This window comes from Bombina bombina, chromosome 1 (genome assembly GCF_027579735.1).
Source record: "Bombina bombina isolate aBomBom1 chromosome 1, aBomBom1.pri, whole genome shotgun sequence".
Taxonomy (NCBI): Eukaryota; Metazoa; Chordata; class Amphibia; order Anura; family Bombinatoridae; genus Bombina; species Bombina bombina.
The window spans coordinates 238266516-238279811 of record NC_069499.1 but is presented as its reverse complement, the minus strand read 5'-3'; the positions used below and the strand labels follow the sequence as shown (position 1 = coordinate 238279811).

The window sequence follows — 13296 nt, the reverse complement described above, 5'->3', positions numbered from 1 at the left end:
ACGCCAAGCTTCCTTGTTACGGGTTTAGGTCCAGGGATCCCAAGGCAGCGCTGATAGATGCTCTAGCAGCGCCTTGGTCTTTCAACCTGGCTTATGTGTTTCCACCGTTTTCTCTGCTCCCTCGTCTGATTGCCAAGATCAAGCAGGAGAGAGCTTCAGTGATTTTGATAGCTCCTGCGTGGCCACGCAGGACTTGGTACGCAGATCTGGTGGACATGTCATCCTTTCCACCTTAGACTCTGCCGCTGAGGCAGGACCTTCTACTTCAAGGTCCCTTCAAACATCCAAATCTAATTTCTCTGCGGCTGACTGCTTGGAGATTGAACGCTTGATTTTGTCAAAACGTGGTTTTTCCGAGTCGGTCATTGATACCTTAATTCAGGCTCGAAAGCCTGTCACCAGGAAAATCTATCATAAGATATGGTGTAAATATCTTCATTGGTGTGAATCCAAGGGTTATTCATGGAGTAAAGTCAGGATTCCCAGGATATTGTCTTTTCTCCAAGAAGGATTGGAGAAGGGATTGTCAGCTAGTTCCTTAAAGGGACAGATTTCTGCCCTGTCTATTCTTTTGCACAAGCGTCTGGCGGATGTTACAGACGTTCAGGCGTTTTGTCAGGCTTTAGTTAGAATCAAGCCTGTGTTTAAACCTGTTGCTCCGCCATGGAGTTTAAATTTAGTTCTTAAAGTTCTTCAAGGGGTTCCGTTTGAACCTCTGCATTCCATAGATATCAAACTTTTATCTTGGAAAGTTCTGTTCTTGGTAGCTATCTCTTCGGCTCGAAGAGTTTCAGAGTTATTTGCCTTGCAGTGTGATTCCCCTTATCTGATCTTCCATGCAGATAAGGTAGTTTTGCGTACCAAACCTGGGTTTCTTCCTAAGGTGGTATCCAATAAGACTATCAATCAAGAGATTGTTGTTCCGTCACTGTGTCCTAATCCTTCTTCAAAGAAGGAACGTCTATTACACAATCTTGACGTGGTTCGTGCTTTAAAGTTTTATTTACAAGCTACTAAAGATTTTCGTCAAACATCTGCATTGTTTGTTGTCTACTCTGGACAGAGGAAAGGCCAAAAGGCTTCAGCAACTTCTCTTTCTTTTTGGTTAAGAAGTATAATCCGCTTAGTTTATGAGACTGCTGGCCAGCAGCCTCCTGTAAGAATTACAGCTCATTCCACTAGAGCGGTGGCTTCCACATGGGCCTTTAAAAATGAGGCTTCTGTTGAACAGATTTGTAAGGCGGCGACTTGGTCTTCGCTTCATACTTTTTCTAAATTCTACAAATTTGATACTTTTGCTTCTTCGGAGGCTATTTTTGGGAGACAGGTCTTACAGGCAGTGGTGCCTTCCGTTTAAGCGCCTGCCTTGTCCCTCCCTTCATCCGTGTCCTATAGCTTTGGTATTGGTATCCCACAAGTAATGGATGAATCCGTGGATTGGATACACCTTACAAGAGAAAACAAAATTTATGCTTACCTGATATATTTATTTCTCTTGTGGTGTATCCAGTCCACGGCCCACCCTGTCATTTTAAGGCAGGTGTTTTTTAATTTTTAAACTACAGTCACCTCTGCACCCTATAGTTTCTCCTTTCTCTTGCTTGTCTTCGGTCGAATGACTGGGAGGTGGCAGTTAGGGGAGGAGCTATATAGACAGCTCTGCTGTGGGTGATCCTCTTGCAGCTTCCTGTTGGGAAGGAGAATATCCCACAAGTAATGGATGAATCCGTGGACTGGATACACCACAAGAGAAATAAATTTATCAGGTAAGCATCATTTTTTTTTTTTTTTTTTTTTTAAATAAAAGTACACGTGTTTAAGCATAACATACAAATACTCCTCTAACAGGCCATCAGAAATGCCCAGAGACCCCCAAGGCCCCATGTTTTAAATCCCACAAACCCCTCTTAAAAATTTGTCACCTTTTGTCTGCCGGCTACAAAATGATGTTAGTATCATTCTGAATATCCCTAAGGCCCTTTTCAGATGGGGACAGATTAAATTTAGTCTTTCTCTTGTAAGGTGTATCCAGTCCACGGGTTCATCCATTACTTGTGGGATATTCTCCTTCCCAACAGGAAGTTGCAAGCGGACACCCACAGCAGAGCTGTCTATATAGCTCCTCCCCTAACTGCCACCCCCAGTCATTCTCTTGCAACTCTCGACAAGAAAGGAAGTATCAAGAGATATGTGGTGACTTAGTGTAGTTTTACCTTCAATCAAGAGTTTATTTTTAAACGGTACCGGCGTTGTACTGTTTTTCTCTCAGGCAGAAATTAGAAGAAGAATTCTGCCTGGAGATTTGATGATCTTAGCGGTTTGTAACTAAGGTCCATTGCTGTTCTCACACATAACTGATGAATATGGGAAAACTTCAGTTGGGGGAACGGCCTGCAGATTACCTGCTTTGAGGTATGTTCAATATTTTTATTTCTAGAGAGAGGAATAAGTTCTAGAAAATGTTGACAGAGCCTTGTGTATTTGAGGTAAGCCTGATGCAGTGATTTAACAGTGACTGGGATCATGCTTACATAACAGGGTAATACTCATGTTAATATTCATATTGCTTAGTGATAAAACGTTTACATGATTTCATAAATAGGACGTTTTTTCTCTGAGGGAGATAAGTCTTTATTTGGGGCCTAGTTTCCACATGGCTAGTCAGATACTCTCAGGAGTATTTTCTTAAGGCCCCTCTGACATCCAGTACATGGTGGGAGGGGCCTATTTTAGCACTCTAACTGTGCAGTTTTAATACAGACTGAGACATCCAGCTTCCCTAGAAGAGTCCTCTGGCATCTGAGAACCATTTCAAAGGGGTTATTTCTGCACAAAATCGTATTTAAGGGCAGGTAGGAGCCTCAGCAGAGCTGTGGCATGGTGCTCAATTGATTTTTAACGTTTTTTTAACGTTTTTCAATCCGGTTTGGGGCCTAAGGGGTTAATCATCCATTTGCAAGTGGGTGCAATGCTGCTTTAGTCCCTTATTCACACTGTAAACATTTCAAAGATTTTACTGTATTTTTACACTGTTTTGCAGTTTAAGTGCTAGTTTTTTTCTCTTAAAGGCACAGTAACGTTTTTGTTTAATTGCTGTTTCACCTTTATTAAAGTGTTTTCCAAGCTTGCGTGTCTCATTACTAGTCTGTTAAACATGTCTGACATAGAGGAAACTCCTTGTGTCAGAACCTATAACTCCCGCTCAAGTGACGCCAAGTACATCTAGCGCGTCTAATTCTTTTACCTTACAGGACATGGCGGCAGTTATGAATGCTACCCTCACAGATGTATTCTCCAAACTGCCAGGGCTACAAGGAAAGCGAGACAGCTCTGGGGCTAGAATTAATACAGAGCTTTCTGACGCTTTATTGCCTGTGTCCGATATACCCTCACAATGCTCATAAGCCGAGGCAGGTGAGCTTCTATCTTTCTGTGACATTTCAGACTCAGGGAAGGCGTTACTTCAGTCTGATTCTGAGATGACAGCGTTTAAATTTAAGCTGGAACACCTCCGCTTATTGCTTAGGGAGGTTTTAGCGACTCTGGATGACTGTGACCCCATTGTGGTTCCAGAGGAATTGTGTAAAATGGACAAATACTTTGCAGTACCTGTTTACACCGATGTTTTTCCAGTCCCTAAAAGGTTTTCGGAAATTATTACTAAGGAATGGGATAGACCAGGTGTGCCGTTCTCTCCCCCTCCTGCTTTTAAAAAGATGTTTCCCATAGATGCCACCATATGGGACTCGTGTCAGACGGTTCCTAAGGTGGAGGGAGCAGTCTCCACCCTAGCTAAGTGTACAACTATCCCCGTTGAGGACAGTTGTGCTTTCCTAGATCCTATGGATAAAAATTGGAGGGTCTCCTTAAGAAAATTTTTATACATCAAGGTTTTATTCTCCAGCCTCTTGCATGCATTGCCCCAGTTACTGCTGCAGCGGCTTTTTGGTTTGAGTCTCGTGAGGAGGCTCTACAGGTGGAGACCCTGTTAGACGATATTCTAGACAGGATTAAAGCTCTTAAGTTAGCTAACTCCTTTATTTCTGACGCCATTTTTCATTTAGCCAAGCTAACGGCTAAGAATTTAGGTTTTGCCATTTTGTCGCGTAGGGCGCTATGGCATAAGTCCTGGTCAGCAGACGTTACTTCAAAGTCTAAGCTTCTTAACATCCCCTTCAAGGGACAGACCCTATTCGGGCCCGGTCTGAAGGAGATCATTTCTGATATTACTGGAGGAAAAGGTCACGCCCTTCCTCAGGATAGGTCCAATAAGTTAAGACCAAACAGAATAATTTTCGTTCCTTTTGAAACTTCAAGAGTGGCGCAGCTTCAGTTTCCTCTAATGTGAAACAAGAGGGAAATTTCGCCCAGTCCAAACCAGTCTGGAGACCTAACCAGGCTTGGAATAAGGGGAAGCAGGCCAAGAAACCTGCGGCTGCCTCTAAGACAGCATGAAGGAGTAGCCCCCGATCCGGGACCGGATCTAGTGGGGGGCAGACTCTCTCTTCGCCCAGGCTTGGGCAAGAGACGTCCAGGATCCCTGGGCATTAGAGATTGTTTCCCAGGGATATCTTCTGGACTTCAAAGCTTCATCTCCAAAGGGGAGATTTCATCTCTCACAATTATCTGTAAACCAGATAAAGAGAGAGGCATTCTTACGTTGTGTTCAAGACCTGCTGGTTATGGGAGTGATCCACCCAGTTCCAAGGGAGGAACAGGGGCAGGGCTTCTATTCAAATCTGTTTATAGTTCCCAAAAAAGAGGGAACTTTCAGACCAATCGTGGATCTCAAGATCCTAAACAAATTTCTCAGGGTCCCATCCTTCAAGATGGAGACTATCCGAACCATCCTCCCTATGATCCAGGAGGGTCAATATATGACTACCGTGGACTTAAAGGATGCTTATCTCCACATTCCGATTCACAGAGATCATCATCAGTTCCTCAGGTTCGCCTTCTTAGACAGGCATTACCAGTTTGTGGCTCTTCCCTTCGGGTTAGCCACGGCACCAAGAATCTTTACGAAGGTTCTAGGGTCTCTACTGGCGGTTCTAAGGCCACGGGGCATAGCGGTGGCTCCTTACCTAGACGAAATTCTGATACAGGCGTCGACTTTTCAAATCGCCAAGTCCCATACGGACATTTTTCTTCGTTCACCTTCCACCCGTGAGACCTCAGAAAAGCCAGAACAGAGTTCTCTCTCCCCTCTCACAAGAGTTTCCTTCCTAGGAACACTGATAGATTCAGTAGAAATGAAATTTTTTCTGACAGAGGTCAGGTTATCAAAGCTTCTAACTTCCTGCCGTGCTCTTCATTCCACTTCTCGGCCGTCAGTGGCTCAGTGTATGGAAGTAATCGGCCTAATGGTAGCGGCAATGGACATAGTTCCGTTTGCCTGCCTACATCTCAGACCACTGCAACTTTGCATGCTCAATCAGTGGAATGGGGATTACAAAGATTTGTCCCCTCTGCTAAATCTGGATCAAGAGTCCAGGGATTCTCTTCTCTGGTGGTTCTCTCGGGTCCATCTGTCCAGGGGAATGAGTTTCCGCAGGCCAGAGTGGACTATAGTCACGACAGATGCCAGCCTTCTGGGCTGTGGCGCAGTCTGGAACTCCCTGAAGGCTCAGGGTTCGTGGGCTCAGGAGGAAGCCCTCCTTCCGATAAACATTCGGGAACTGAGAGCGATATTCAATGCTCTTCAGGCTTGGCCTCAACTAGCTGCGGTCAGGTTCATCAGATTTCAGTCGGACAATATCACGACTGTAGCCTATATCAACCATCAGGGGGGGACAAGAAGCCCCCTGGCAATGTTGGAGGTTTCAAAGATAATTCTATGGGCAGAGGTTCACTCTTGCCATCTCTCACCTATCCATATCCCAGGAATAGAGAACTGGGAGGCGGATTTTCTAAGTCGGCAGACTTTTCATCCGGGAGAGTTTGAGCTCCATCCGGAGGTATTTGCCCAGCTGATTCAACTATGGGGCAAACCAGAAGTGGATCTGATGGCGTCTCGTCAGAACGCCAAGCTTCCTTGTTACGGGTCCAGGTCAAGGGATCCCCAGGCAGCGCTGATAGATGCTCTAGCAGTGCCCTGGTCCTTCAGTCTGGCTTGTGTGTTCCCACCATTTCCTCTCCTCCCTCGTCTGATTGCCAAGATCTTGGTACGCAGGACTTGGTATGCAGATCTGGTGGACATGTCATCCCTTCCACCATGGACTCTGCCGCTGAGGCAGGACCTTCTACTCCAAGGTCCCTTCAAACATCCAAATCTAATTTCTCTGCGGCTGACTGCTTGAAGATTGAACGCTTGATTTTATCAAAACGTGATTTCTCCGAGTCGGTCATTGATACCTTAATTCAGGCTCGAAAGCCTGTCACCAGGAAAATTTATCATAAGATATGGTGTAAATATCTTCATTGGTGTGAATCCAAGGGTTACTCATGGAGTAAGTCAGGATTCCTAGGATATTATCCTTTCTCCAAGAAGGATTGGAGAAGGGATTGTCAGCTAGTTCCTTAAAGGGACAGATTTCTGCTCTGTCTATTCTTTTGCACAAACGTCTGGCTGAGGTTCCATACGTTCAGGCGTTTTGTCAGGCTTTGGTTAGAATCAAGCCTGTGTTTAAACCTGTTGCTCCGCCATGAAGTTTAAATTTGGTTCTTAAAGTTCTTCAAGGGGTTCCGTTTGAACCGCTGCATTCCATAGATATCAAGCTTTTATCTTGGAAAGTTCTGTTTTTGGTAGCTATCTCTTCGGCTCGAAGAGTTTCAGAGTTATCTGCCTTACAGTGTGATTCCCCTTATCTGATCTTCCATGCAGATAAGGTAGTTTTGCGTACCAAACCTGGGTTTCTTCCTAAGGTGGTATCTAATAAGAATATCAATCTGGAGATTGTTGTTATGTCACTGTGTCCTAATCCTTCTTCAAAGAAGGAACGTCTATTACACAATCTTGACGTGGTTCGTGCTTTAAAGTTTTATTTACAAGCTACTAAGGATTTTCGTCAAACATCTGCATTGTTTGTTGTCTACTCTGGACAGAGGAGAGGCCAAAAGGCTTCGGCATCTTCTCTTTCTTTTTGGCTGAGAAGCATAATCCGTTTAGCTTATGAGACTGCTGGCCAGCAGCCTCCTGAAAGAATTACAGCTCATTCCACTAGAGCGGTAGCTTCCATATGGGCTTTTTAAAATGAGGCCTCTGTTGAACAGATTTGTAAGGCGGCGACTTGGTCTTCGCTTCATACTTTTTCTAAATTCTACAAATTTGATACTTTTGCTTCCTCGGAGGCTATTTTTGGGAGAAAGGTCTTGCAGGCAGTGGTGCCTTCCGTTTAAGTTCCTGCCTTGTCCCTCCCTTCATCAGTGTCCTAAAGCTTTGGTATTGGTATCCCACAAGTAATGGATGAACCCGTGGACTGGATACACCTTACAAGAGAAAACAAAATTGATGCTTAACTGATAAATTTCTTTCTCTTGTGGTGTATCCAGTCCACGGCCCGCCCTGTCACTTTAAGGCAGGTGTTTTTTATTTTTAAACTACAGTCAACACTGCACCCTATAGTTTCTCCTTTTTCTTGCTTGTCTTCGGTCGAATGACTGGGGCTGGCAGTTAGGGGAGGAGCTATATAGACAGCTCTGCTGTGGGTGTCCTCTTGCAACTTCCTGTTGGGAAGGAGAATATCCCACAAGTAATGGATGAACCCGTGGACTGGATACACCACAAGAGAGAAATTTATCGGGTAAGCATATATTTTGTTTTTTATGAAAGTTCCTGCGCTGTCTATCAAATTCCTGTTTGACCAGTGTGATATAAGGTTGCTATGCCTGCATGAATTGTGCCCAATTTTACTCCCTACAACATGGAGATGCTATAACCAATCCACACTCGGTTAAACGTATACCCATCAATGGCTATTTCTCTTGTAATTCAAAGTACATTATATATGTCATTAAAGTGAGGGTCAATTTTGACAAATTAGTGCCCAGTTTTTTATAATCCTGTTAAAAACAAGGGCACTTTAATTAATCAAAATCAACATTTCAAGCATTTTCTTCAAAAACTTACCTTTTTAATCCTGAGAGCCGCTGCAGCGCTTCCTCCACCCATCGCAAGTCCTCATCGCCGGTCCAAAATGACGAATCCGGCTTCATCCAATCACAGCATTCCATCAGGCCATGATCCCCCCCCCCGGGGTGAACCGTGTGATTGGAGGAAGCCGGATTCGTAATTTCTGACGTAAGCAGAGGCTTCCAACGGCCTGGGGAATCGATGGAGCAGCTTTCAGGATTAAAAGGTAAGTTTTTGAAGAAAACGCTTGAAATGTCAATTTTGATGAATTAAAGTGCCCTTGTTTTTAATAGGATTATTAAAAACCGGGCACTTAGTCATCAAAATTGACCTTCACTTTAAATTCCCATGTAGGCTTGCATATGTGGGAGAAACAACCCAACATGCTAAGGACAGGATGTGTCAGCATAAAGCTGTGATTGGCAAATTAGATAAGGATGCCCCTGTAGCCCATCATTTTATAATTTCTGGCCACAACAAAAACTAGTTACGTTTCCAGATTGGGAATGGGGTTTCTCCTTTAAGAAGGGGAGGTGACAGACAGAAGATCATTTTTAAAAAAGAGGCCCAATGGATAAGAAGGCTCAACACCCTGTCTCCCAGGGGCCTTAAAGGGACACTGTACCCAAATTTTTTCTTTTGTAATTCAGAAAGACCATGCAATTTTAAGCAACTTTCTAATTTACTCCTATTATCAATTTTTCTTCATTCTCTTGCTATCATTATTTGAAAAAGAAGGCATCTAAGCTTTTTTTTGGTTTCAGTACTCTGGACAGCACTTTTTTATTGGTGGATGGATTTATCCACCAATCAGCAAGGACAACCCAGGTTGTTCACCAAAAATGGGCCGGCATCTAAACTTACATTCTTGCATTTCAAATAAAGATACCAAGAGAATGAAGAAAATTTGATAATAGGAGTAAATTAGAAAGTTGCTTTACATTTCATGCTCAATCTGAATCACGAAAGAAATTTTTTGGGTACAGTGTCCCTTTAATCGTGAAATTTCTTGGGGCAACTTTACGTAAAGCAGGGCTGTGGTGGGTTGGATTTCTTTCTAAATGAACATTTTCTAATTGAACTTGTTATTGAATTTTATAAAAATATCACTTTGTTTTTTGATTTTGTAATCTTCTATATATTATCTATACCCACCGCAATAAAAAAAAATCCACATTAATCAAAAAATAAAAGTACTGCTAATCATATCAAAAAGCATTGCACACTCTTGGAAAGATGTGTGCGCTCGCGCACCTTAGGATTGGTGCTTATCACAAGGGTGAAAATGGCCCAGCAGTTGAAGGGTTAATGTCTCTATATAGCTATATAGCTAAGGACAGGGATGGCCAACGGCCTGAGGTCTACATATGGTCCTTTGCACTAGTTTCTGCAGCCCAATAGGAAAAGCCAAGCTAGCTGTATGCAATAGTTTGTGGCCCAGGAAAAAGCAAGACTAAGAATGTGTGCTTTGTGGTGACCTTGACTTAAAAAGCCATCTAAAGGGAAGAAAATCAGACAGAAGATACCATGCAAGTTTACCCAAATTTTGATCTGTGCCACTGTATATTTTTTTATAGAATATATAACTTGTTTAATAAAAAAAATTGATGTGTGGCCTTTTTAAAGCTTTTTAAATTACTGATCTGTCGCCTTCATGTGTTAGGAAGTTGGCTATCACTGGCTTAAAAATTGTTAAAGGACCATTATAGTGCAAAAATGACTTGTTTTAATTTATTAGAACACGTAATTTCAGCACTAGTGACCCTGAAATTCTGTTTAATTCTGTGCTTTGCCCCCTTTTCAGAGAGCTACTCGTCCCAAGCTGAAACTGCTGATTGGTTTACAAAATTTCCAGAGGTCTGAACCAAAAAAAGCTTAGATGCCTTCAAATAAAGATAGCAAGAGAACGAAGAAAAATTGATAATAGGAGTAAATTAAAAAGTTGCTTAAAATTGCATGCTCTATCTGAATCACGAAAGAAAAAATTTGGGTTCAGTGCCCCTTCAAAACATGTAGCATAATTGTTTTGACTTTAGTAACGCTTATACATTTGGCTGCATTGCACCGCCAAGTGTTTAAAGATCTATTTATCCTCAAAAGCATCTACAAAAAATGTTCTGCATAGCAGTATTAACATATTATTTATTAAAATACAGTTTACTATTGAAGGTATTGAGCTGTACTGCCTGTCTCATATATAATCTGATAATGCTTCTGCTGTTCTGCACTTCATTACTTATTTTGGCCACCCTCTAAAGTGTTTTATTTTTTTTTAAATTGCTACAACTTTGTGTATTCATAAGCCAAACACACAAAAACAAATTTGCTACAAGTTTGTAAGTGTTGGTGATTTCTATGTGTTTTTTTTTTTGTTTTTTTTTTTTTTAAACAACTTCTTATTTTAAATTTCACAGTGACATAATTTGTGTTGATTGTACATTGACTGATTTTTTTTTAAAAATACTTTATTAAACAGATATCTCACAGAATACAAAAATGAACAGTTTAATAAGCACTGAATTATAAAAAAAAATTGCAGGATTTTGTTCCCCTGACCACATTTGCTGTGTAATTGAAACATTTTTTTTTCTTTACAGTGTACCACAACTGAGAAGAGGAGAAAAAGTTCTCGCCGGGTTAGTTTTGCAGAGACAATAAGGTGCGTTAATCATTTGCTTAGTTATATCGTAACATTAGTATGTAGAAATCTTAATATACGGCTAGATTACGAGTTTTGCGTTATACTGAAAAAGCAGCGTTATCGGGTTATAACGCTGCTTTTTCACTACCGCTGGTATTACGAGTCTTGCAGGTTTAGGGGCACCGCACACTTTTTTGACCTTACTGCAAATCAACTTACGCAATTTGCGTATAGTCTTTTTTCAATGGGACTTCCATTGCGCCGGTATTACAAGCTTTTTTTTTTTTTTTTGGCCAATAAGTGAGCGGTACACCCTATCCCGTCAAGATTGGTAACGCACTCTAAAGTCAGTAGTTATGAGTTTTACACTACAAAGCTGTAGCATAAAACTAAATGCTAAAAAGTAAACTAACACCCATTAAACCACCTCGCAAACTAGTTTAAATATTATTAACCCCTAATCTGCTGCCCATCTACATTTATTAACCCCTAATCTGCCGCCCAAACGTTGCCGCCACTATACTAAATTTATTAACCCCTAAACCTAAGTCTAACCCTAACACCCCCTAACTTAAATATAATTGAAATAAATCTAAATACAAATTACTATCATCAACTAAATAATTCCTATTTAAAACTAAATACTTACCTATAAAATAAACCCTAATCTAGCTACAATATAACTAACTAATAGTTACATTGTATCTAGCTTAGGGTTTATTTTTATTTTAACAGGCAAGTTTGTATTTATTTTAACTAGGTAGAATAGTTATTAAATAGTTATTAACTATTTACTAACTACCTAGCCAAAATAAATAAAAATTTATCTGTAAAATAAAACCTAACCTAAGTTACACTAACGCCTAACACTACACTGCAATTAAATAAATTACCTAAATTAAATACAATTAAATAAATTAAATACAATTAGCTAAATTACAAAAAACAAAAAAACACTAAATTACAGAAAATAAAAAACAAATTACAAGATATTTAAACTAATCACACCTAAACTAATAGCCCCCTCAAAATAAAAAAACCCTAGCCTAAACTAATCTACCAATAGGCCTTAAAAGGGCCTTTTGTGGGGCATTGCCCCAAAGAAATCGGCTTTTACCTGAAAAAAAAAATCCAAACAACCCCCCAACAGTAAAACCCACCACCCACACAACCAACCCCCAAATAAAAGCCTAACTAAAAAAACCTAAGCTCCCCATTGCCCTGAAAAGGGTATTTGGATGGGCATTGCCCTTAAAAGGGCATTTAGCTCTATTGCTGCCCAAAGCCCTAACCTAAAAATAAAACCCACCCAATAAACCCTTAAAAAAAAAAAAAACCTTACACTAACCCCCTGAAGATCCACTTACAGTTTTGAAGATCCGACATCCATCCTCAACAAAGCCGGGAGAAGTCTTCATCCAGACGGGCAGAAGTCTTCATCCAGACGGCATCTTCTATCTTCATCCATCCGGCGCAGAGCGGTTCCATCTTCAAGACATCCGGCGCGGAGCATCCTCTTCTGCCGACGACTACTCTATGAATGAAGGTTCCTTTAAGTGACATCATCCAAGATGGCGTCCCTTAGATTCCGATTGGCTGAAAGAATTCTATCCTACTGGTCCAATCAGCCAATAGTATTGATCTTGCATTCTCCCGACTTCGTTGAGGATGGATGTCGGATCTTCAAAACTGTAAGTGGATCTTCAGGGGGTTAGTGTTAGGTTTTTTAAGGGTTTATTGGGTGGATTTTATTTTTAGGTTAGGGCTTTGGACTGCAATAGAGCTAAATGCCCTTTTCAGGGCAATGGGGAGCTTGGGTTTTTTTAGTTAGGGTTTTATTTGGGGGGTTGGTTGTGTGGGTGGTGGGTTTTACTGTTGGGGGGTGTTTGTATTTTTTTTTCAGGTAAAAGAGCTGATTTCTTTGGGGCAATGCCCCGCAAAAGGCCCCTTTAAGGGCTATTGGTAGTTTAGTTTAGGCTAGAGTTTTTTTTTTTTTTGGGGGGGGGGACTTTTTATTTTGATAGGGCTATTAAATTTGGTGTAATTAGTTTAAATACAGTATCTTGTAATTTGTTTATTATTTTCTGTAATCTTAGTTTCTTTCATGTAATTAACAAGAGTCCATGAGCTAGTGACGTATGGGATATACATTCCTACCAGGAGGGGCAAAGTTTCCCAAACCTTAAAATGCCTATAAATACACCCCTCACCACACCCACAAATCAGTTTTTACAAACTTTGCCTCCAAGGGAGGTGGTGAAGTAAGTTTGTGCTAGATTCTACGTTGATATGCGCTCCGCAGCAAGTTGGAGCCCGGTTTTCCTCTCAGCGTGCAGTGAATGTCAGAGGGATGTGAGGAGAGTATTGCCTATTGAATGCAGTGATCTCCTTCTACGGGGTCTATTTCATAAGGTTCTCTGTTATCGGTCGTAGAGATTCATCTCTTACCTCCCTTTTCAGATCGACGATATACTCTATTTACCATTTCCTCTACTGATTCTCGTTTCAGTACTGGTTTGGCTTTCTACAAACATGTAGATGAGTGTCCTGGGGTAAGTAAGTCTTATTTTCTGTGACACTCTAA

The 13296-nt window shown here is 41.3% G+C and overlaps 1 protein-coding gene across 1 annotated transcript in view; it reads left to right on the top strand.

The window, feature by feature from the left end:
* KNL1 (kinetochore scaffold 1) overlaps positions 1-13296 on the top strand; it is an 817310-nt gene that overhangs the window by 34559 nt on the left and 769455 nt on the right. Inside the window, 1 exon segment of the mRNA XM_053711756.1 lies at positions 10669-10730. Within this exon segment, the coding sequence (XP_053567731.1) occupies positions 10669-10730 (62 nt within the window).